This window comes from Nicotiana tabacum, chromosome 12 (genome assembly GCF_000715075.1).
Source record: "Nicotiana tabacum cultivar K326 chromosome 12, ASM71507v2, whole genome shotgun sequence".
Taxonomy (NCBI): domain Eukaryota; kingdom Viridiplantae; phylum Streptophyta; class Magnoliopsida; order Solanales; family Solanaceae; genus Nicotiana; species Nicotiana tabacum.
In genome coordinates this window covers 36,307,995-36,334,165 of record NC_134091.1, presented here as the reverse complement: position 1 = coordinate 36,334,165, position 26,171 = coordinate 36,307,995, and the positions used below count along the sequence as shown (strand labels likewise).

Here is a 26,171-nt window from a genome sequence, read left to right as displayed (position 1 = left end):
ATCAGAATAACCATTCTTCCATTTACACAATAAGAAACCAATAGGCATAATGCAGTGTGTAAAATACTTGATGGAAAACAAGGAACCCTCATTTTTCTTCTCTTCTCTCATCTTGTCAATTAATAACGGAATATACAAGATTAGTTGGGAAAGAGGGTGAGGCAGAAAAGAAAGGAATAAATACCTCTGAACATCGATATAAATAATAAGATCTATTTCATAATCAGAAGGCAAAATAGGCATTATGCCCAGTTTGTACAAAACAATCGCGAGTTGCACTCTCCTATCCAGAAATATTGCAGAATGCTTACAACTACTAAATAGATCTACCTACAAAATTGTAGACAACAGATGCCTACTATGTTCTTCTTTTCTTCTGCTTTTTATATTGTTCGTGTAGCTTCAGAGACAATGTTGTCCGAGCCAATTCCCCTCTTAGCCTTTCATTTTCAGCTATGTCATGAAGCAGCAAGTAATGCTCAGAGAGTTTCTTTCTAACATCATTTTCATCAATTTGAGCAGTGAAATCAAGGTCAGACCCCGTACTAATATGCTCTAATGAGGCACTCCCTTTTTTCCTCTTGGTACCTGAGCTTTTGGGGTCACTCTTTACGATGAACGATTCCTGCTCCAGTGACAACTCCTTAAAAGCTTGTTGAGGAGATTTGTTGGACTGATAAACCTGGCTATCGCCAGTGCTCAACATACAAACGTTGGATGCCATTGTAGAAACAGCTGGGTGATAATGCTTTGACAAAAGGTTCATCTCCCAAAGCACTGAAGCAAGTGCACCACTAAGGTTTGGGTCAGTTGCATAAGGCTGATATTTCTGCAACAGAAAAGAATTGCCATCAGCATTTTGCCATTTTCTAGTGGTTCAACTATCTACTGAATATGAATGGTACAAGTGGAAAGCTTTTCTCTTTTTCATGTTGAGTAATTTCAGTATGAAGCATATTTTTTGTGCCATGAGTGGCACACAGAAACAAATGTCAATGAGCATATCCAGAGCTTCCCTAATGGAAAGTTCAGTAATACACTATTTCTTCAGAAAATACAATGAAAAGTACTTTGCATGAGAATTGCGCACTCCTGAAAGTACCAGATATAAAGCTCTATAAAGTGTTTATACCACAAAATGTCAACAGATCCACGCCTTACGTTTACCATGCCCTCCAGTGTCCCCTTCCCTGATCCCCCACCCAAAAGTATAGAAAAGAAGCTGGGGAACAAATTAGGGATGTCCGAAAACAGAAGGGGTGCACTCTTATTTTCTTCAAGAAATATCATGTGCCTGAATGATCCATATTCAATGAAGAGAAAAGTTAAAACCGCCTTATGTAAGGAATACGTCAACACTATTACATTGTGGGTGAAGTTAGCCTAATAATCAAGATAGCACCTTTTGACCATATAGTTAATCAGAAAGAAGATTTGATTCTCACCGCAATGACACCAGAGACAGAGCCACCTCCAGCATCATTTTCTAACAAGTTCCGGCATTTAACGTTCTTTTGAAGGAGATGCTTTACAGTCACCAAGGCTGCAATAGTTTGACAAACGAGAAGCATAAATCATAACATACAAAAGCTTGGTTAAGAACATACAGCAGTCTAGTAATGATTGGCCAAATATGCTTTTACCAGCCAAGGACTCTGCAGATCCAAAACATAAAGAGAATGTAGCTAAACGTTTTATGAAAGCTGCAGCCCTTTGCATGTCATGCTGTCGATCATCACAAAGCATTATCTTCAAAGCTTCAGCTAAGATCTGGCCTTTATCCCTGCTTACAAAGAGAAATGGTTAGCTTTAGAAGATGTAACCACAGACTAACAGAAATCTACAAAATCTCATTGGATTGAGAACCCCCCCACCCCCCACCCCAAAAAAAAAAAAAAAAAACACATCCCCACCCTGCATTCTGACAGTCCTCCTTCTTTCCAAGAGGACTGAAGTGGGTTAAGAAAAAAGATTACCCGTGTCAAATAATTGAACTTTAGTTATTTGATAGGCACGGATTTACCTTCCTGGCCTATACTCAATTATCAGATTGTAAAGTTGGACAAAGAAATCCTGAAGATCTACATTCAGTGCGTCCAAGTTGTTTCTCATCACTTTGAAAGCAGCAATGCAACACTGGAGCCTTTCAGATACTGTCAGACATGCTGAACCATCCATGGAAGAATCACCAGAGTTGTTGCCACTTCCGGCAAGCTTCCTCAGATAATTCATAAGATCGGACATGAAATCTAAGTCGATGAGTTGGCAAAATTTCCCAATTCCATTAAGACAAGGAGCAAGAAGTGGATGACTTCCAGGTGCCTGAGGTGAAGAACCTGCTTCTGATCTGAGTAATAATAACAGAGAAATTACTTTTTGAGACAGCATTAAGTGAAAAGGTATCAAGTGAAAACACAGTGGTCAAGTATAGTATAGACTGTACTGATGCAAGAGCTAATAAAGCAAAATTTAAACATAACATCCAAGATGCTTTGGATATCCAAACCAGTATGAGTTTCTTGTGATAACAAACTCAAACTCAATTAAGACTTCAGCAACCTGCACCATAAGCACTAATTTCTGTTAGATAAGCTTTATTTCAAATCAGTTAATGTAGTTCCACAAGCTGACATTATGTTCCAGCACTTGGAAAGATGTAAAACATCACCCAGTGAACGTCAGTAGCAATTTATTCAGGATTAGAACTCACATCACATAAATCTCTGCAAGCATGTCTTTATTCTGTTTAGTTATGATGGCTACTATTGATTGTAATTATGTAGTCATACAATAATTGTAACACTATAACTAGAGGAATTAGGAAGTCATCTCCCAATCCTAGAATTAGTGGAATTAGGAAATGCTATAAATGAGGTTAGAAGTCCCATAATCAATAGGAGATAATGGGACAAGAAGTCTCATGATATATGAGAATTGTAAACAAGATAATAGAACTATATTGCAGTATAAGCTAAGACATTGTTGAATAAATAAAAGAATTTCCCCTCTAATAGAGTTATCTTTTAAATGAGATAGTTCACACGATTTAACATGGTATCAGATCAAGGAGAGATCCCACATTCAACATTCAAGTCTCAGCACCGCCCATTATCAAAGAGTATTTCCATGTGCAAGGCCCGAGAAAAAGAATCAAGCATGCACATGAGAGGACATTTAAACAAAATTAAATGAATAAAGTAATCTCTCTCTGATAGTTTGAACTTTAAAATGAGGTGATTCACACCTTTCAAAGGTACAAATACACAAAAGGTGAGAGGCATTACTTCCATGCATTCTCAAACTTTATACGTCCCTCTCTAGCTTATTCTCTACATGGTATCAAAATTAAGAGAGTATCATAATTCTTTAGTGTTATTCACATATCTCCTCCATAGTCTACAATCAGCTAGTCCCAAGTCTTTCAAATTTCAGTTGCCTGAGGTGTAAGTCATTAAATTCGAGTAACGTTCTCCGAGGTCTTATCTTAGTTGAGACAGCAAACAGGTTGTTCATTTAGTTCTTATTGATGTCTGGCACCATAGCAACGCCAATTTTGTAAGAGGAATTAGTATCTTAGTTGACAACTTTTTAACGGACTAGGTTATCGATGATGAAAATTTGTCATAAATTATTTTTCATACTCCAAAACTTGCTGAGTTACACAATCAATACGGAGCATCTAACAAATCTAGTAGTGCCAATGCCCATGAATACTTCGCCATCCCCACTGAGCTTGGTTTAATAGATTCAGACATTGTCTGACATTTGTTTGATTTGTAATGAGGCTCATTATTCCGCATTCTCTGACACAAACCTAACATGTGTACTTATCTTGTGACACATGTTGTTATCATACTTATCACGGTGATGACTATTTTTTTCTTTTTTTTGGATAAGGTAAAAATTATCACGTGTGATGAATCTTAACAGCATGGCAGATTGAAACAATATTTTACTTATTTTAAACCAAGGATTTCTGCAAAATTGATATATTTCTTTTGAACCAGGGTGATTAGTTTACTCATGGCCTTGCATTTAGTAAGGGAAATAAGCTCTAGACATTCTCAAGGAGACAAAGATGATTGACTCTAAGTTGGTCATTACTCGAATGGATCCAAATGTTGTCTCTAAAAGGACAGGGAGGCCTGATCCTAGCATAGAAGACTTATGGATAATTTAAGTTTTGATCAGCAATCCAAACATCTGACTTGCTTTTCATCAATCTTGGATTCACAAGTGCAAGTCATTCCCACGTCAAGTATACTGATGTTGAACGGGCCAGTTGTCCTTTAGATAGCATTCAACCTCTAAGTACAGTGTTTAATTTGGACAAATCTTCATTCTAAGGAATACAAGAAACATAATGTTGTGGTACGGCCATACTGAAGTAAAATATATCTTCGTTGGAACTTGCTGCTAGATTGGCTAAAACAGTAGCTTACTGAATAGTTGTTGCCTAAATTGACACATGTAGTTGATATATGGCAATCTTGCATATTGACTATAATTTAGTCTTTGAAAGAGTATGGAAATCGATCGCCACTTTGTACATAGCATCTGAAGATACAGTTCCAACTTTTGTTGGCGATTCAACTAGGATAGTTTTTGTCAAATCACTTGAAGGACCTAGAATATTGTATATGAGCAGCTTGAAGCATAAGATTTGCAAGCTCCACCTCAAAGCGGCAGTGATGATTGTAATAACTTTTTTTGGTAAATAATAATGTACATGGTCATTGTAATGATATAACTACATAGTTATCGTAATCCCTAAGTTAGAATTATTAGGAACCCATATCCAATAATTAAGGAATTAAAAATGGTGGCCCATTTTCAATGGGATTAAGAGTTAACTACATAGTTATTGTAATCCCTAAGTTAGAATGTTAAGAAGCATATCCAATAACTAAGAAATTAGAAATGATGGCCCAATTTCAATGTGATTTTTTTTTTATAAGATAAATTGTATTAATCAAAAGGGAGAAAAACTCCCGTATACAAGAAGTATACCAAAAAGTAGAGAATTTACATCAGAACATGATTCTCTACAAATGACGCCCAATCTTCTATACAAGTAGGGGCTATATGAGTGCATCAAAAAGCGATCAAAGATAAGAGACTATTCTTAAAATGTGAAAAAGGAGACTCAATCCCCTCAAAAGCTTTCCTATTTCTCTCCCCCAAACTATCCACATGAGAGCTAACGGGGCGAACTTACACGCCTTTAGCTTTCTTCTTCTACGGAAACCCACCCATCTATATAACATTTCCTTTACAGTGCTTGGCATCACCCATTGAACACCAAAAAGATTCAGGATTGCCCTCCACAAACCCAAGGACACAGGGCAATGCAACAAAAGATGATCAACTTCTTCCCCTGAGCTTTTACACATGTAGCACCAACTAACAAATGTAATTTCTCTCTTTCGCATATTTTCAGCAGTCAAGATCACTCCCCTCGCCGCTAGCCATGCAAAAAAGCACACCTTCGTGGGCGCCTTAGGAATCCAGATCGAGGAGTATGGAAAAGTGGCCTCCTCTCTCACTAACATACTCTGACTTTACGGTGAACAAACCATCGCCACGCAACCCCCATCTCCAAGAATCAGAAGATGGCTGGGGCCTGTCTTGCCCATATAGCAGTGCCAACAAATGTTGGAGCTCCGCAATCTCCCAATCTTGCATGTTCCTTCTAAATGAGAGGTCCCATACTACCCCCTTCATGCTCCTTGCGAATCTATTGAACCATCAATTCCTTCTGGTTTGAAACTCTGAAGACGTGGGGGAAAGAGACCCTCAGAGTATCCTCTCCACACCACCTATGATTCCAAAAACTGATTCTCCTTCCATCTCCCACCCTGTAAGTGATGTTGCCATTGAAGGCTTCCCAATTCTTCATGATGCTCCTCCACATGCCACACCCGAAAGGTGTTGTGATCGCCTTGGTCCTCCAACCCCCTCCCGTGAAATCGTACTTTTCTACTATGACCTTTCTCCACAGAGCATGCTCTTCTACCCCGAATCTCCGCAGCCACTTCCCCAACAAAGCTCTGTTGAATACCCTAAGATCTTTTACTCCAAGTCCATTCCACTTCTTTGGGGAGGTGACTGTCTGCCAGTTAACTAGATGAAACTTTCTAGTTCCATCCGCCGCATCCCAAAGAAAATTCCTTTGAAGACGCTCCAGTTTTTCTATGATGCTAACAGGAGCTTGCAACAGGGACAAGTAATAGGTGGGCATACTCGATAAAGTGTTTTTAATAAGCACTTCCTTGCAGCCTTTTGACAAGTACCGTTTCTGCCAGCCTGCTAATCTTTTTTCAACTCTTTCGATCACTGGATTCCAAACCGTAGTATCATTATGTGAAGCGCCCAATGGGAGACCTAGGTAATTAGTGGGAAGAGAGCCCACCTTACATCTGAGAACATAAGACAAAGCATCGATGTTAGCAACCTCACCCACCGGGAAAATCTCACACTTGCCGAGGTTGATTTTAAGCCCTGATACTATCTGAAACCACTGCAGGACCTGCTTCATGTAGGTCAATTGATCCATATCGGCATCACAGAAAACCAGGGTGCCATCCGCAAAAAGCAAATGAGAGACTCTTCGGGCACTGGACACCCCGATCGGAGCTGAGAGTCCTCGAAAGAAGCCTCCGCCTGCCGCACAATCCATCATTTTACTCAGAGCGTCCATCACTAGAATGAATACCATGGGGATAGGGGGTCACCTTGCTTGAGACCCCTGGAGCTGCCAAAGAAACCACACGGGCTACCATTAACTAGGACGGAGAATCTGACTGAAGAAATGCAGAACTTGATCCATCCCCTCCATCTTACCCCAAACCCCATCCGCATCATAATGAAATCCAGGAACTCCCAATTGACATGGTCGAAAACCTTCTCAAGGTCCAACTTGCATAGTAAGTCGGGTTCTCTATTTATCCTTCTAGAGTCTACAAGTTCATTTGCCACCAAAGCAGCGTCCAGAATCTGCCTACCTTCCACAAACGCATTCTGGAAGGACAAAACAGACACGTCAAGAACCTTCTCGAGTCTAATGGATAGCACTTTAGAAATAATCTTGTAAATGCTCCCCACGATACTAATAGGCATGTAGTCTCTGATACAAGATGCACCTTATTTCTTAGGCACAATAGTAATAAAAGAAGCATTGATACATCTCTCGAAAACACCATTCACGTGAAAGTATTCAATGGATTCCATCAACTCCCCCTTAATGGTGTCCCAACAGAGCTGGAAGAATGCCAAGGAGAAACCATCGGGCCCGAGGGCCTTATCACCAGCACAACTCAACACAGCTTCGTGCACCTCGTCCTCCTCGAAAGCACTTTCTAGCCACTCATTGTCTCCCTCCCCTATGTGGTTGAACTCTATTCTCCCAAAGTAGGCCTCAAAGTAACTTCCTCTTTGTAGAAGTTCTCATAAAACCCCACTATCGCCCCTTTTACCTCCTCATCTCCCTCAATCCTCACCCCATCCACAACTAAGGACTCTATGAAGTTTCTCCTTCGATTTGCAACCGCAACCCTGTGAAAAAATTTGGTATTCGAATCCCCCTCTTTTAACCAGAGCGCCCTCGATTTTTGCCGCCAACTGGTCTCCTGAGCTATTGCTAACTCGACTATTTCCCTCTTAACCTCCCCAGTCTTGCTTTCTCAGATTCATCTAACTATCTCGCCCCTTCCCTTCTCTCTAATTCCCCAATTCATGCATAAGCTCCCTCATTTTAACCTCTACCCTCCCAAAAAAACTCCTTATTCCACCTAATAATATCTCCCTTGAGCAGTTTAAGTTTCTTCGAAAGACGGAATAAAGGTGTCCCTGATACCCCGTAGCTTGTTCACCATTCTTTCACTTTGTCACCAAATCCTGGCACTTTCAACCACTTGTTCTCGAATCGGAAAGGAGCACGCACCCCCCCTCCCTCTGTATCCATCTAGCAAGATAGGCAAATGATCTGAAGTCAGCCTAAGTAAAGGAGTCTGCAGCACATTCGACACCAGCTCATCCCAGGAGGACGATATCATAAATCTATCAAGTCTAGACCTAGAATTGGAATCCTCCGCCCTAGCCCAAGTAAACCTTTTCCCTGACAGAGGAAGGTCGATGAGAAAATGATCATTGATGAAGTCAGAGAACTCCTCCATGGCCCTCGAAATCAGACTACACCCTAATCTCTCCTCCAGGAATCTAATAGTGTTAAAGTCTCCCCCTAGAACCCATGGAATGTCCCATTCCCCCATAACATTGGTCAGTTCCTCCCAGAAAGACACCTTGGACTCTTCTCCTACCGGTCCGTACACTCCCCCAAATCCCCACTCCATCCCACTCACTCTATCTTTGACAAAAGCTGCTAAAGAAAAAACTCTCTTCTTAACCTCTTTTACCTCCAAGCTTCTATCATCCCACATAAGAAGAATGCCCCTGGCACGTCCCGCTGCTAGGACCCAGTCATATTTTACCCAACTACCTTCCCAGACACTCCTCACAATCGCATTCGACAAAGCTTCCATTTTGGTCTCCTGAAAACAAACTAGGTTGGCACCCCCCTCTCTAACTCCCGCTTTGATGATGGCCCTTTTGTTTGGGTCATTCATCCCCCACATTCCATGAAAGAATCTTAACTTCCATAAGTAACAATATCCTGTTTTTCCCCACCCCCCCAGCCGAGCTCCCTTCCTCCATGTCGCACACCCAGCCCCTTCTCTAGTACACCACTACATCCCCTAAATTATTTTGCTTTACACCTTGACCCAACACCTTCCCTGCACCATCATAAAAAGATTGTTGCTCAACCTCCCTCAACAGTTCTAGCACCCTATCTTCCTTCCCTTCAAAAGAAACACCTAAAAACTTCCCAAAGTTTAATAGTTTATCCTCCCTCCAGAAGGACATATCCCCTCCTCCAATCCGTGACAAAATTGGACATGCGTCTTCTATATGTACCCTTTCCTTGCTCCTACCGGAGGAATACAAGATCATAGCATTGCTAGCAATAGGAACTTTAGGTGTCGGAAGGATCTCACCATTTCCTTGAAAGGCACCAACCTCTGAGATTAACACCCCGCTGCTATAGAAATGTCCAGAAACACCAGCAGTGTAGCGTGAAGGAAGAGAGCATGGAACCCTTGGCGGCATATTAACTGGAATTGTTGGTCCGGCAGTAACATCAATTGGGGCATGCGCAACAATCTCCCCAGAAGAAGAAGGAGCTTGAATTGTAACCTCAGTACAGCTAAGCATCGGAGAAGGTGAGGGGGCGATGGAGTTGGGTCCATCAGAGGCTGGATGCCGTGGAATAACACCACCAACTTTAAGAGTCCCACAATCAACGGGTCTAAAAATTATTGTAAATATAAATACACAATGGTCAAGAAACATTAGTCTCATGCAATAACTCTTTCTTTCTTGCAGTTGCAATATTTGAATGTTTCATTCGATCATGGCTATCAACAATATGCAGGTCCCACTGAACTCAAACTTCAATTCAATGTTAATACCTTAACCAGAAATCACCAAATTTGTATGAAGGAAAAAGGAAATTATGATTTCATACCATTAATTACTACTTCTAGATTTGAAGGCTAAGCTGGCAAAAAGTTACATGCAGAATATAATTCTTATTCACATACTTTAGTTACGAGCTAAATCTACATAAGTTGTGCAAAAACGCATAAATTTTGTAGTAAACCTAATAGATTTGTGGTAAATTTGCAATTCAACAATTTAGACATTGATGGCGCATCAAATGCAACACATTTCGATTATAAATTCTAAATTCCAAAGTTTTCTACTTCAACACAACATAACATGTGAAAAGCAGTCTTAAACTTACAAAGGTTTTCTTAACATTTCATGAATGCTGAAGCATCTATTTTATCTCCCAGCCTAATTTAATCACTCAGACCTTTTTGTGCTTCAAAATAGTCATTTACATAATTTCCCGAGTTATCCATTAACCTTGTAAAGTGGAAGATTATGCTGATTCATAATTTCAGCCGTAAAAACACATCCTAATCTTTGACAAAACTTCCAAACGTTTCCTCGAGTAACCAAACGCAATTCATGGCATCCATAACACAATCAAGGGCGTCGACACATTTCTTAATTCCTAAGGCATCCATAACACAATCAAGGGCATCGACATGTTTCTTAATTCCTAAAGATGTCAACCTTAACTACTTGCTACAAACTTCCATAGCTTTCCCTTGACCCCAGGACACTAGTCTAGTGGTAAGAGTGCAGCACGTGATGTGTGGGTTAGGCACGCGTCACCGGTCCGCATTCTGATGCAAACAAAAGTCTGGTATTTAAGTTGAGAAGGGTAGAGCGGCAGGCCATTATCCACCAAATTCCACACTATGCACCACTGTGCCTCGGGGATTTCTCGGTTATCAAAAAAAAACTTCTGTAGCTTTCCCTTTTTTCCCCCCATCATGGATATAGATCATAGTCTTTGCTTCATTTAACCTCAAGATAGAATACACAGACAACTAAAGGAAATATCACAATCATATGAAGAATTTGCAATATAATAGAAAATGCATAACTATCTGAGAACACAAAGGGAAACCAAATATGCTAGAAACATATCAATATCAGTAACCAAAATTAATTTGAAATCAAGACAACACAAATGCATCCGTAAAAGCATAATAATGGCTTGGGGCTCATGAACTATTCTTGATAGAAAGAAAAGCAGAATAGCAGATGTATTCATATAACAAATAAAGATTCTAAAACAGAATCATTCCCAAATTCAGATGGATTAGTAAAAATTTCAAAAAGTTGGAGACCAAATCCTCCAAAAAACTACCAGGATCTGTCTTCTTCTTTATTTTCTTTTATGAGTAAATCAATTAAAATTAGAAAGAAAATGGAAGGTGGTCTTCTTTCTTCCTCCTATTCATCTTCTTCAGATATCTCTTCTTGTTTCACAAATTGACCTTCACTGCAATTTGAATGACTGATTTGACAATCATGTGTTCTTTTCTCCTAGGATTTCATTTGTCTTTCTTCTTTTTTTATATAAAAGCTAGATAGCTCTCTATAAAGGATCATGTTTTTGTGTGAGATTCTCCACTTTCCTATACACCTTATATGGCGGGTTCATGGTAAGTGAATTCATTATTTTACATGCTTCATTTATATCATCAGCAAAATAAACATACCGAGGCCTTAATGCCTGCTTTAGGACACGAAAGAACGTCTGAAAGACAGCTGATAATACATCAGACTGCATCCTTCTCCTTTCAGTGACATCGGTAGTTAATGAAGCAGCCTTCAATTCTGCAGTGACCTGTAAAACATGAAGATGTGCAAATGAGGTTATAGTTAACAAGCCAAAAAACAGATTATGTTGGCAAAATAATACCTCTTCTCGTGTCTTTGACATCATCTCTTTCCGTGCTTTCTTTTTCTCGTTGGCAACTGATTCTTTCAGCTCCTTAAGGTTCTTTCTTTTAGAATTTTTGCTTTTAAATTTATTATCAGCATCTCGAGTTTCACGCTTCCCAAGATCCTCATCAAATGTCAGAGACATAAACACCTGAGCATCACAAAATCATGCCATAAGATAATAAGTTTTCCCAAAGCTAAATCAAAAACTATATCGTTAAGGTTAAATGCCAACCAAAATTAAGCAAGACTTCCAGATGCTTGAATGAATATTGTTGAGAGTATTACTGTTTTAAGTTGACTAGCAACATTTTGAAAGATCACCATTATCTTTCCAAATGTTTGACACAGTCATCACATCGACATTGAAATATTCGTCCTTTTTGGCCCAATACCAGGATATGTGCTTCAAATTCAAGATGACATCATAAACAATCTACGGAAAAAGCCTAGAGTCAATGTATTGGAATTAAAGTTGCAGACCTCAATGGAATCAGGATGTAGTTGACAATCATGATCTTTAACAAGGTCTGCGATCATTTGAACAGCCTCCACAGTTGCCTCACCACCATGCTTTCCCTCATTGGTGAAAAGTGACTTAACAGTAGAACAGCAAAGTTTCCTGTCAACAAGCAGTAGATTGACAAACTTGAGAGAGCATAATTGCTAATTGAAAAAAAAGCATCATAACCTGGAGGCCCAATTCTATTATTTGAATATTCTGTTCACAATTAGCACGCATGTGTGGAGAGAGAGGACTAGTCTACAGAACAACGCAACACGTCTCAAAACTTTGAAGTGCATAGTTTTGGTGTTTGCTTTTCCTCGAGGAAGGAGGTTTTTGAATTTTTGAAGCACTGAACTGTATAGTAAATTTCCAAGTTTTTGCCAATAGAAGCAATTTAGTAGATCTTTAAACCACATATCAACATTCAAGTTTTGGATAAGGCAAGAAGACATGAGGGGTTTGGTGACTTGATCAAGCAATGGTGGCAGGGATATGTGGTGAATGGCTCTCCAGATTTTATTCTATCCCAAAAGCTGAAGCTGTTGAAGAAGGATTTGGTTACCTGGAACAAGGAGGTATTTGGAAAAGTTAGCACAAGAACACATAAAGCCCTAGAAGAATTGCTACTAATGGAGCAGGTAACTAAAGGAAGGCTACCAACACAAGCTCAATCTAACAAGAGCATGCAGTTGAAGATGGAGCTGCAACAGTTAAGCAAAAGCTGAAGAGATATCATGGAGACAAAAGTCTAGATGCTTATGGTTGAAGGAGGGGGACAGGAATACTAAATACTTTCAAAGAATTGCCAACTCTAACAGGAGATACAATTGTATTGACAGGTTACAAGTAGGAGATGATATAATTGAAGACAAGGAACAAATCAAAAGTGGGATTCTGGACTTCTACAGGGAGCTTTACTCTGAGAATGAGAGCTGGAGGCCTAATGCTACTTTTGAAGGACTGGGAAGCCTGAACACTGAACAGAAGGAAGCTCTGGAAGCTGCTTTTGAAGAGGAAGTAATAAATGCAATAAATTGTTGTGCACCTGATAAAAGCCCTGGACCTGATGGACTGACTATGGCCTTTTATCAAAAATGCTGGGATACTATTAGGAAGGATGTCATGGGGACTCTTAATCACTTTCACAATCACTGCCACATGGTCAAGTCCTTTAATGCCTCTTTCATAGCACTTATTCCTAAAAGGAAAGGAGCAATTCAACTCAAAGATTTCAGACCTATTAGTCTCATAGGAAGTGTCTACAAGATTGTGGCTAAAGTTCTGTCAGAAAGACTCAGAAGGGTGATGGGGAATCTGATCTCAGGATATCAAAATGCCTTTTTAAAGGGGAGACAGATCTCAGATGCTGCACTTATTGCAAATGAAGCCTTAGAATGGAGACAAAGAACTGGAGTACCTGGATTGCTCTTCAAGCTTGATATTGAGAAGGCTTTCGACAAAATCAACTGGCAATATCTCATTTCAATCCTAAGACAGATAGGATTTGGGGACAAATGGATCAAATTCTCATTCTCTACTGTCAAGTACTCTATCCTAGTGAATAGAAGCCCTGTTGGTTTTTTCTCCCCTAAGAGAGGAATAAGGCAAGGGTATCCTTTATCCCCTTTGCTCTTTATCCTAACAATGGAGGGTCTGAGCAAAATGTTGGAGAAGGCCAATCAACTACAATGGTTGGAGGGATTTGGCATTGGCAGCAGACCAGAGTTTTTAGTCTCTGTGTCCCATCTATTATATGCCGATGATACTCTCATTTTCTGCGGTGCAGAGGAGTCCCAAGTTCAATATCTCAACATCACCTTGATGATTTTTGAAGCTTTGTCTGGGCTACACATTAACATGTCAGAAAGTGTCATATACCCTGTTAATTGTGTACCTAACCTAGAGGTGTTGGCTGAGATCATGTGTTGCAATACAGGTTCATTCCCAACCACTTACCTAGGCTTTCCATTGGGGGTTGGACATAGATCAACTGAGGTATGGAATGGGGTTATTGAAAAATTTGAAAAAAGGCTGACTTTCTGGCAACAACAGTATCTCTCCTTTGGTGGCAGACTAACTCTTATCAATAGTACTACTGGATAGCTTACCAACCTACATTATGTCTCTATTTCCTCTACCAGTTAAAGTTCGAAAACAGCTTGATAAACTCAGGTGTTCATTCCTATGGGAAGGTAATTCCAAAGACCACAAATTTCATCTTGTGAAATGGGATAAGGTAATACTTCCCAAATCACTTGGGGGTCTAGAGTTAAGGATTTGTCACTACACAGTAAGAGCATGTTGATGAAATGGTTTTGGAGGTATAATCAAGAAGGAACGAGTCTATGGAAGGAAGTAGTACAAGCTAAGTATGGCAGTGATAGTCACTGGTGTTCCAATATGGTTAATACACCCTATGGTTGTGGTCTATGGAAGGGTATCAGGAAGCTGTGGAATACCTTCTCTCTTAATACAACTCTCCAGGTGGGCAGTGGGGAACACATTCTATTTTGGAAGGATCTTTGGACTGGTCAAAGCACTCTGAAGGATGCTTACCCAACACTATTCTCAGTTGCATCTAACTCAAACTCTACAGTAGCTCAAAACTGGGAGGAGAACACTTGGAGCCCAAGATTAAGGAGAAACCTGAATGATTGGGAGATAGAGGACCTGCTAGCTCTACTTGGCAGCCTTCAGAACATTTCCATCAACAACCAAGGCAGAGATAGACTTAAATGGGGTAACAGTAGGGGTGGTTCATATTCAGTCAAAGCATGCTACTACAACATGAGCACTAACAAAGCATTGATTGATCAGTGGCCATGGAAAGTTATTTGGAAGACTAAAATCCCCACCAAGGTTAGTGGTTTATATTGGATAACACTACAGGGTGCTTGCCTAACTCAGGATAACCTTCTCAGAAGGAGTTTTCAACTTGCCAACAAATGCCATATGTGTCTTAGCAATCATGAAACAATCAATCACTTGTTCCTCCATTGTACAGTTGCAACAGACATCTGGTCTATGTTTTTTTCACTCTTTGGTCTGCATTGGACTATGCCACGCAATGTCAGGGATGCCTTTGTGAGCTGGAGCTCCTGGAAAGTTAAGAAGTCCATCAAGAGAATCTGGTCTATGGTTCCGGCTGTTATTTTGTGGTGCATATGGACAGAAAGGAATCAAAGATGCTTTGATGGCATTTCAACTGTCAGACACAAACTCAAGGCTAGATGTTTAGTTTTACTTTTTTGCTGGGTGAATCACACCCCTGTGTCCCTGACCTTTTCTTGGACTTTATCAGCTCTATAGTATTGTAATAGGTTTTTGTCCTTCCTTGGAGCTGATATCTCCTTTTCTTTTGTAATCATTGCATCTTCTGGATGCCTTTTAATTAATACACAACTTACTTCATCAAAAAAAAAAAAGGCAAGAAGCAATATAAGACAAATATCCATACCACATTACAGATGATATAAATAGCAATACGAGCTGAACTTCCTCGTCAAAGAAGTTATATAGCAAAAGCCGAAGTCAACGAATCCTGCCCATAAAGTGCAGTGTCTTAGATCCTCATCTGAAACAGCTCACATCTATGTTGCTCGGACTGTCCGAAAATGTCGTCAGGTGTGTGTCGGATCCTCCAAAAGTAGTGCATTTTTGAAGGATGTGACACGGGTGCGGCAGCATTTTGGAGAGTTCGCGCAACATAGGCACACATCATACCTACTCGTATGTTAATTTTTTCACTCCTTTCCAACACCTAATATTCTCATACATGGTTTACAAAATACAAATGTATATCATAATTGCTCCTGCCTTGGACTGCTTACAGCTCAATTACAGCTCTTATCAGTTTAGGTATGCCAAATTTGAACTCTCAATCAATTTAAGTGCCTTACTTCCTTTTAAGTTTGTCCAAAAGACTTCTTCCAAATGGAAACTTCTTCTTCTACTATCAAATCTTTAAAGTTAATTTTAGCAAAAAGAGGGACGGGGATTCAATATAATAGAAGTAAAGGGTCAGCTCCATAATTTAAAATTAAGCATCTCAATTATTCCTAATATCCATGCCTAGTCAAATTACATCACTTAAAATGGGAAAATAGATTAGACATAATCGAATTGAAAGCACTAAAGTAAACAACGGTGTTGGTTGATTAACTAGTGAGAAGCCCTTTGAAATCCCCAAACACTTTCGCAGAAGCCCCCTTTCAAACATTCTATCACTTCAAACCCTTAAATGATTCAACAAATAGTTTAAATATAGCTTAGGTCTACAAAAAGGTGCATTGCTATGTTTGCCCCCAAGGCATTGATTTAGTGGTAAGAGTACAGTACATGACCTACAAACTACGTCATGTACTGATTTGTGAGTTCGAGTCCCCACAAGAGCAAGGTGGGGAATTCTTGGAGGGAAGAAGCTGAGGGTCTATCGGAAACAGCCTCTCTACCCTAGGATAGGGGTAAGGTCTGCGTACAAACTACCCTCCCCAGACCCCACTAGTGGGATTATACTGGGTTGTTGTTGTAGTACAGTCAGGCGTATGTTACGGGTTCGAACACTGCCCTAGACAAAAGCCCTGGTATTTAAGTGGAGAAGGGTAGAGGAGAGGGCCCATTACCCACTGCATTTTGAACCGTGGGTTACTGGCCCGCAGAGATTTCTCGGTTATCAAAAAAAATGTGCATTTCAGTGGGTCTCTCAATCCTCCAACTAACCAAATTGAGACCTTATTTTTAGGTTTACTCTCCAAAACCTCATTGCTTGTTAAAGCTACGTATTTTATTCAGCCTCACTCTTAAGCACTTCAATACCAGGCCTTCCATGAAACCAGTGCTTGTAGTTGTAGATTATTTTAAAGCTTAATTTTGCTGCAATGACATCAGAACAGAAACCAAATATGTAGATGCTTGTCTTGCATCATCTATAACTCCAACGCAACTTGATGAAGAAAGTTCACATTAGACTCATTGTGAGAACTGCAGATTTCCCGCCACTAGAACAGGATTATAGGACAACTTAACAAAGGATTGATGGAGGACAACAAATGATATAAGAAGATGAAAGTTTCATCCTTCAACCAGCTCCAAATAAAGGAAAGTGGAAAAGCTGAAGGAACCGAAAGAGCAGTAAGCATAATTACCTCGATACATCATCCTCAGAGCTTATGTTTCTTATGACAGCAGCTAACAAACTTTCTCGGAAATTGAAGTGTGGAACTGCCTCGAGTAAAGTACAGATGCAGCGAACTGCGACACGTTTGTATACAGCCTGCTTTTCTACAGCTATCAGCTTCTGTATATAAGCCTGTCAATACACAAACAGGAAAAGGAGTAATCAGCAAAAATATCTGACATAGAATATTGTCAAATGTGAGAAGACTAGAATTATACTTGATTCTGCAATCCAACAAACATGAATAACATTTCTAAGGATGCAAAGTTAAGTTTCTAAGACCTTTTAAAAATAAGAAGGAAAAAAAAAAGAAACAAAATAATAAGAAGCCACATTCTATGTTACTTCAAATTTTGAATTTTCTTCATATCAGCTACTCCCTACGTTCCAATTTATGTGAACTTGTTTGACTGGACACGGAGTTTAAGAAAAAATGAAGACTTTTGGAATTTGTGGTCTTAAACAATTCAAAAAGGGGCCAAGAGTATTTGTGTGGTTATAAAAACTTCTCATTAAGGGTAGAATTGTAAGTTTAAGCAAAATTGTTTCCAAATTTAGAAAGGGGTCATTCTTTTTGGAACGGACCAAAAAGGAAATGGAAATAGGCTCGCATAAACTGGAACGGACTTATTTTGCTGTTACAAGATACATCAAGAAGTTCTTTTGAGAAAAGGTACTTTCATCCATAATAACTTAGATTATACCCATTTGATTGACCTCCTTTTCAAAGTCAAAGATTCTTAATTTTTTACTTCTCTTTATTTTATAGAAGTCTTCAGTACATGAAAATACTTAACATAGCAGGTAGGTCTAGCTAGCCCTTACACTCATCGAACCTATTTACTTATTTTCAAGTAATGGATTTACTTTAATTCTTTGTATTTAATATCCCACAGCTAAGAAAATTTATACGATGCCTGGATAAAGAATAAACTTTCTAGTGTTTATTCAATTAAGTAATAATAAATTGAAATATGTAAAATAATTGCTATGCAATGAGAATTCAACCATTCAACCCAACATCTGGAGGAATACATTAAGTATAACTGCAGTCCTAGCCCGTTTATCTGCATAAAGTACCTCAAAAATGCTATCATGTAACTCCAGAAACAAGAATAACTCGAACATATTCCTGTTTTATTCCAAACAAAATACAATTTCTATGGCCTGATTCATATTTTCCTATCCACAAAGCAAAAGGTCAAAAAGTCTGTTAACAAAGTGCACCAAAACAAAGGTGGCACAATAATTTGCAAGCAACAAAATGGAACAAAACTTAGTGGTAAACCATGTCATGATAGTATGCGCTAGCAGCTATATTGAATTCATATGTAAAATTAATTATTATTGAGATATTGATCCACAAATCAACCTTATATGCAGATAAGAGGGTAGATTCATAGAACCGCATTTTCTTAATAGCCTTTGAAACTTTCATCTCCTGCTCCTTTTCAGTTGGCAGCCGAATGCGATACCTGGAGCCCATATTGAAGATAAAAAGTTAATTGTTTACATAGCAAAGTTAATAATTAAAAAACTAGGAGAAGCAAAATACAAACAGCCAATGAACTGTTGCAAACTTCTCACCCAGGAATGATATCTCTGAAAACAGCCAACAAAGACTTAAGGGCAAGTACCACTATATCACGATCACCATCTTTAGAAATCTCCAGCATCTCCTTGAGTGATTTGATGTTTAATTCAGGATCTGTAAGAAGTGCAGTTCCCAGCTCAGCTAGTCTAAACTTCTTTTTTTCATTGTCCTCTTCTGCTGTCATGTCTTTTCTGACCTCGTCCTAACACCACGGATGTATAAATCAATATACTTGTATCCAAATTTAAGTGTCCTCTTTTGTTTGACTATAGTTCTACAAATTTAAGCAACCAGTATACAGTAATAACATTGTTAATCCCAGAATCCGAAGTAAACATCAATAAATATACTTCAACAAGGCCACAGAATGACAAATTCAATTGCAAAGTTACTTTTCAGTTAACCAACCATAGAAAAGAATTATTAGCATTCAGTTTTCTATTTTTGTTGCAGTAAGTGAACTAAGAGAGTTGAAGAGAGAAATAAGAAGAAAGATGTGATTCACAAGGAGCAGAGAAATAAAAGTAGTAGAAGAGGAGGTTGCTACAAGCTCGAATAATGAAGACAGCAGCAGAAAAGAGAACAATGAAGTGTATATGACGAGAAGTCCTAGTACTTAATAGGAATGTTTCCTCTTTTTTATCTTTTGAAATTAGATTCAAAGAATCAACCACTTCTTGCAGGTTCACTTTGCAGCTTACCGTCTAAAACATATAGCTTCTTCCATGAGGCAATAACCCATCGCTTCGCATCGCTTAATGTGATAAAACCTCACCTTGCATTGCTCCATTGCTTAACGATAACTTTTAATAGTACTGGTTAATTTATTGGAGGACTAATATAAGAATGAGCTCACAGAACTTTGTTGATGCTATATATTGAAAGAGTATTGGAAGTACGTTTGGAACAGCCAAAGACAATTGGTCATTCTGACTTTTGGGTCCGGGGAGTATTATTTTTCCAGAATAATCTGACATGGAAATGCCTAGCATAATCACGCCACAACACTTCTTACAAAGATCAGACCAATCCAAGTGCTTTAAGATTCCTCCTCCACCAAAAATTAGGAAAACATGAAGCACTGAAGCAGGTAGTAACTCCACCATTAACAGTATAGAGGCAGTGCAACAAGAGGAACCAGCATGAACTTGTGTCAATACCCCACTCTCTATCACATATACTCTTTTCTAAAGTTCAAGTGCCTTTTTCCCCTCTTTGCACTGTCATCTCCAATTCAAATATAATTTAGGATATAGATCCTAGCACTACAGTGTATCTTTTTGGATATCTAATGCTGCAGATAATGCACATACCAAGGCTTCAGCTTGAGGTATTTTCTCAATTTCCTCTACTTCGGCCCCCTCTTTTGCCTGCCTCTTTGCCTCTTTCCTCATTTTCTTCAATTTTGCCCGCTTCTCTGCTTTAGTCAACCTCACCACACTTGCATCAGCACCACCATCTTTGTTAGAATTAGCTTCATCTTTATCTTCGCTTTCAGATTTTTGTGTAGCCTTTGGCACTGTACAATATGAAAATTAAGACCCAATTAACGGTTAGCACAGATACAAATACCAGGTGATGACGAATGAACAAGAGGTTTCAGTACCTGTCCGGTAATAAAGTTTTCCATCCAATGTTTTCACAGGAAGAGCATCCACAGGATCAACCTCTAGCCCATGTTCCTCTGCTTCTTTATCAAGTGACCTCTTCCTTATTCGTTTTTCATACAGAGACTCGAGATCATCTTCTTTCACATCAGCAACACGAGTAACATGCCTTTCCAATTACGATAATAATATCAGTTATAAGAGGAGAAGACATCAACTTAGAAAGTTAATAGACTTGCACAAGAGGGTAAAAGGAAATAAGAAACTAACAAAAAGAGGTTCCATCTAAAATGTACCAAAACGTTGTATCAGGTGTCCAAATGCGAAGGGAGTACTTAGAAATCTAACAAGAAACATAAAAGTTCCTTGATATTTTTTAAGAGACAGAATATTATTTGAGAAAAAAGAAGAAATGACTGATGTTGTTGTTATCTGATTCACCAAAAGAGAAATTCTGAACCTGAAGGATAACCACATTTAAGCAGACAGAAACTGAAAAAAACAAGAACACATCACTATCACGATTTTTAAGAAACATAATGAAAGTGACCGTAACTACAGGAGTATCTGGAAGAACTGCTCAACTATCCAGGATACTGTGAGAAGATTACAATTTACAAGAACTTAAGAAAATTCCAAGCTTTGGTGATCTTCTCAAATTGTTCAACTATGGGCCATTGACGAGTTACCCAACTAGGATAAGGCATTAAAATAGCCTAATTCAGCTCTGGGGATTTTAGAAAGCTGCTTCAACTAACTGACTTCTGAACAAAGTGCCAAACTCTGGAAGCTAAAGTTAATTTTGCCACCACTTCAAACTTGATTTTCAATATTCGAACAAAAGAAGTCTCCTGTGAGCCAAACATCATATGAGGCATAGATAGTTGAAGCTCTAGTGTACTCCATATAGCACATTAACATGTGGAAGTGTCAAACGAAACACAGCTATACACAGTACAATGCATAAGTTTCCTTTCCCTTCTAGGCATTTTAAATTCGTCCTTCCATGACTTTTCTTCTTCCTTACGAAAGTTCACATTTAATCATAAGTGACCTTAGGGGAAAAACTACTTTGTCAAAAAGATAATTTTAAATATTAGTCACCCGCATATAAGTAATTAAAACAGTATATTCCCCTTTGCAAGAGCTCATCTTTTCGTGCTTTCGGATATGTAAACTTTGGAGGGAACATTATCCAAGAAAAAACAACAGCTTTATACCACATTCATATCATTTCCAAACTTAAACTCATTTATGCATCAATTTCCAGACAAATAAGTCAAAATTAACACATTAAACCATACCAAGCTTACAATATATAAATTCTTACTTCTTACAGGAAAAATGATTGCTCAACGATTCCTGTATGAGCATTAATTCCAGAAAAAGGTGAAAAATAAACGCATATACAAGTCAATAATTGCTTACTTATTAATTGACTTAGTATCCAGATTGGACAAGAAGCCAGTATATTCTCGATTTTCGGCAACGAAACGCACGTCCTCATCTGATACTTCAACTGCCTCATCAGGAATTTCAGGTGGCAGCTCCGGCGGTAGCACAATCTTTTGCTTTTTCTTACCCATTACTAATGGTCTCTGAAAGACAAAAAATATATATTAATATACAAATTATGAGCTTCACTAATCATGAATTTATTTATTTATTTATTTATTTAAAAAAGTACAGGTTAGTAGCTGTGAGCACCCACAGCGTGACTCAAGAAAGGCTTTTGTACTTAATCAGTTATATTTTCATAAAATTGATATTTGCTAAAACGAAAATTAGAACACGGTCACCAATTAGAGGCAGACTTGGGATAATTATGCAGAGAGGAAGAAGAACATACGCTTTAATTTGATTTCTTTAGTAAAGAGAAAAAGAGCAGAGTATGGTGTGTGCAGAAAGAGAGAGGGGGGAGGGAAGCGGCTGAGTGGGGGGAATTAATTTGAGGGCTCAATCTGAATTGGATTGGACGGATTTGGGTTTGGGTCTAGTGTTTATTTCGGCCCAGTTAAAAAGAACAAGTTTTTATGCTGTTAGCTTAAAGTCTTAAACTATTCAGATTAACCAGAACAAATAGACATAGCAAATGCATGAAACGAGATAGTATATTCATATATATTGAGATAAAATTAGTATTTGATCTCTTTAAAAATAAAAATATAGCACAATTTAGAGAAAAATGGTCGGACTGATGTGATTTCCTGTTGAGAGATGTGAGCTAATTAGCAAAGAAGGGTAGTTTAGATAATTTGTAATTATTAAATGTACCGGTATTAGGGACTAGTATATAACTAACTACTTGTACCTAATTTCAGTCGTGCTCATCCTTTTTCGAAAGTATCTTTTTTCTAAGAAGATGGTCAACCAGAAATTATTATGTTCGCGATTCTTCATCCACCTATGGAAAAAATGCTCCAGTTTTTCATTCTCATGTGAGGCCGGAAAGTAGATTGACAACGAATTTCCTCTCTTCTTCTTTCTCACATTTCTCTCTACTGCTTCGTCTATCTTGTTCTTCCATTAGAGCAATATCCTTACAGTAAATCTCATATTATTATAACATGGTATCAGAGCGATCGAGTTAGATATTCCAGTTATTTTTCGATTCGCGATTATATTCCGCACATTTTCAAGTTCAAAATTTGATCTTTGAATCACATTGATTCATTTCTTCTTCATCTTGAACATTTCTAGGAATGTGTTAATTCTGAAAATGTATACAAATGGGTTTAATCGGAGAACAAATTCAAGATATTGGACTTCAAACTAGAACCAGATTTCATGTTGGCAATGGAATTCCAACTGCAAGTGTAGGATCTGGAAATGTGACTTCGGGCATTGACTACAATCATCCCCTATTTCTTTCATCAGCTGATGTAAGTGGTGTTCATACCCAATTTTGCCCTCATGTTTTATAAAATATTCTATATACTTTCAAAATATCTTTTTTTTTGCATTATTACCTAATTTACAAGAGTCATATAAGTATTTTCTGTAATTTCTATAATGTTTAAAGCTTTAAAATTAATTTTTTGTACTTAAATTATTCAAATATTTATTAATTATCCCTTCAAACTATTTTGGGATGATTTAATCATCCAAATTTATTATTTACACCCACGTGTACGTTTTATAACATTTTTACTTCATTTCATATATTCACGTTTGTATTTTTGGGCTATTTACACAGTTTTTGTAATAACAACCTACATTCTATACATAATTATATTTATTATATTGTTTATGCTAAAATAAAATTTTTATATTTTTATAATGTTAAGCTATTATTTTTAAATATTTTACTGCATAGATAATATTTTTATTATTTATTTATTAATTTTTATAAATTATTTTTTAACAAATTTCGTGTATAAACTATGGCCCGATTTTGAGTTGATTTCGGACCAAATTATGGTCCAAAGCCCTTAGCCCAATTCCCCAGCCCAAAGTAGACAACCCCTTTTAATGAACCATGTCGGTGCCCGATTGAAACGACCCGCCCCATTCATTCCTTCTATCTTAGTCGCTGATCTCAGAGATCAATGACCCACAAACTATCTCCTATTTTTAATTAACTAACCCCAAACCCTATTACCCATTTCCTCCGAACCGCCGCTCCCAAACACTCTCAACTTACCCCTTCTCTCTTTTGAGAAACCCTAGCAGCTGCCTCCATTTTTCTCCGATTCCAACCTAAACATGGAGTCAATCCATGATTTACTTACCTATTTTGAGGTACTACGATGTTGTATACACGTCTGTGGTGTTACTTAAGTTCTTGCCTTATTTTTTGCAAGAACTATCTTCTGAGATCTGGCTTGGTTGACTCTAATTCTGTGGAGATCCAGATAATCCTTCGTATATATACATCATATAATGAAGGATCCTTGATTCTTGGTTCGATTCTCAAATGCATAGACCCAACTAAGGTTTGAGAATCTCATTCTCCTTTGCCGATTTTGATTACATAAGATATGTTCTTTCCTTCTTGTGTTTGATTAATAATTTTTCATGTCTGTCTGCTTAATTTGAACACTATATAAACCCATTCCCCGTTCCTCTTCTAGTATCTAACATGTACGGCTACAACTACTGTTATCACTATTGTTATCCTCTCACTCTCATTCATTTTATACTATTATGAGAATTTTGATTTTAGCCGGCTGAAAGCCAAGGCCACCGAAATTCGTTCATTAGCCTCCTCCAGTGAAAGCACTGCTCGGAGCCCACTTCGAGGCTCTTGTGAACTCTGAAGCACTGGAGATTTGGGATTGTCCTACAATCACCGCTATTTTTTAGATTTTGAGTTTCTCATTCTTTGTTCGCTTTGTTTGCAACTGGTTAGTACTTCATACCCTCGCAATTCTACTTCCTTATGTTTGTGCTTGCGATATGTGCACTGGTGCTACTTGAATTTCTTTGAGTTAATGTAATTTTGATATTATGTTGCTTCGTATACAAGCATGTTTGTGTTAATAACATTATGCAGTGTCAATAGCTTCAACTCTGTTCAAGTCCTGATTTTAACTCATGCATAATTAGCTGAGTTAATTCATGACGTTTGCTTGGTTCATAATTAAACCTGATTGATGTCCGTTGCACCTTGTTTTGATTTCTTGTATTACAGGAAACTATGTTCCTGCTCATAATTGCTCTCTTCCTGTTGAATCCTTTTGTGCATAACTTGTTGTTTTTCTGCAAATCATGTGACAATACCATCTAAATGCTTAGCCTAATATGCTCCCCTGCCACTGCTAGCCTTAATGCATGCCCATATATATGTCCAACCTGAATGATTTCTAATCATTATATTTATGTATTGCTGGTTACTTGTACCTATTGCTTGTTATGAGTCCATGTCTTAGATTCTTGTGAGGAACTAATCCATGCCTAGCCTAATTTGTCCAAATGAACAACTTTCTGTCGAGTCCTTCATGTACAATCTGCTATTTTCTTAGAGTGAATTCATGATGAATCTATATGCTAATACTATCCCAACTAGGTCTCTTTGCTTTTTGTAAATTCTAATGTTATGCTATCACCATGTGCTCATTGATTGCTTAAGACTACTACGAGGAATCTCCATATATTCAACCTATTATTCCTATATGGCCAACTAGGATATCCCCAATGTCTATTTGACATGATAGTCTGGAGTTAAGGTATCTTCCTACCGTGATACTTTTGGACTTGAGAAACTGTGTTATACTCAGCAAGACTAGGCTTCTTATTTATTGATTGCTTGCTTGTTTGTCATGTGTAATTGCCATTCCCTGAATATGACTTCGTATGACCTTCATGACTTAGACTTTCAGGTTTTAAATCCTTTTTAGGCTGACTGTGGATCATGCTCTATTCTGAACTCATTCTGGAAAAGCTTAGCATGTTCATCTCATATGTGTCTAGTATGTTTAACCTGCTAATCCCCAAATGGCATGTCTCCCTAACTCTCATAGCATTAAATTTGTCTTTAGCATGCTATCATCTGCCTAATGGTTTAATCTATATTACATTTACCACGTTGGAAATCAAGTATGTTGGCTCTCCTAGCTTCTTGTTCTTTGCTTAATCAATCATGTCATTCTTGTTTCTGAAATGCCAATATTTTTATGAATCATGCTAAATGTCACACAATCTTGTCTCTATGAGGTATTGCTTTGGGGCTGCTTAGTTGACTTCCATGTGTGGTCCATTAACTTATTTGTTTAAGTGGTCAATATTATAATTGCGGGGCTTGATACGGCGAGTCCATGTGTGGCTTTGGGTTGTGCAAATAAACATACTCTCCTGTTTTGAGATGCGTTTGGATCCGGGCCTGCTATTCGAGTGAAACGGCCTATTAAAGGCCCAGTCAAT

The 26,171-nt window shown here is 38.2% G+C and overlaps 1 protein-coding gene across 3 annotated transcripts; it reads right to left on the bottom strand.

Annotated features, from left to right (window-relative positions):
* Positions 1–199: 199 nt before the first annotated feature.
* Positions 200–22,267, bottom strand: LOC107810469 (nucleolar complex-associated protein 3-like). 3 transcript variants are annotated; one of them, XM_075226353.1, is made up of 14 exons: positions 22,159–22,267; positions 21,738–21,907; positions 20,309–20,478; positions 20,016–20,221; positions 18,696–18,904; positions 18,481–18,583; positions 17,077–17,240; positions 11,908–12,046; positions 11,402–11,575; positions 11,199–11,326; positions 2,024–2,347; positions 1,644–1,783; positions 1,446–1,543; positions 200–829 (listed from the first exon to the last, which is right to left on the bottom strand). In XM_075226353.1, exons 2-14 carry the CDS (start codon positions 21,893–21,895, stop codon positions 359–361), a joined length of 2,484 nt encoding a protein of 827 aa, XP_075082454.1. In that variant the 5' UTR covers positions 21,896–21,907; positions 22,159–22,267; the 3' UTR covers positions 200–358. The 3 variants fall into 3 exon arrangements, with proteins under 3 accessions (XP_075082454.1, XP_075082455.1, XP_075082456.1); XM_075226354.1 differs by lacking the exon at positions 22,159–22,267 and adding an exon at positions 21,997–22,148; XM_075226355.1 differs by lacking the exon at positions 22,159–22,267 and adding an exon at positions 22,021–22,038.
* Between the last annotated feature and the right edge of the window lie 3,904 nt (positions 22,268–26,171).

What these genes read in the sequence shown, in the direction of transcription:
- LOC107810469 (XM_075226353.1), bottom strand. Translation starts at nt 21,895, where the DNA reads ATGGGTAAGAAAAAGCAAAAGATTGTGCTACCGCCGGAGCTGCCACCT. An exon ending in TACCTCAAGCTGAAGCCTTG is followed by an intron (nt 18,905 to 20,015) that starts GTATGTGCATTA and finishes CCGTGGTGTTAG; the next exon opens with GACGAGGTCAGAAAAGACAT. An exon ending in AAGCAGGCATTAAGGCCTCG is followed by an intron (nt 2,348 to 11,198) that starts GTATGTTTATTT and finishes ATTATTACTCAG; the next exon opens with ATCAGAAGCAGGTTCTTCAC.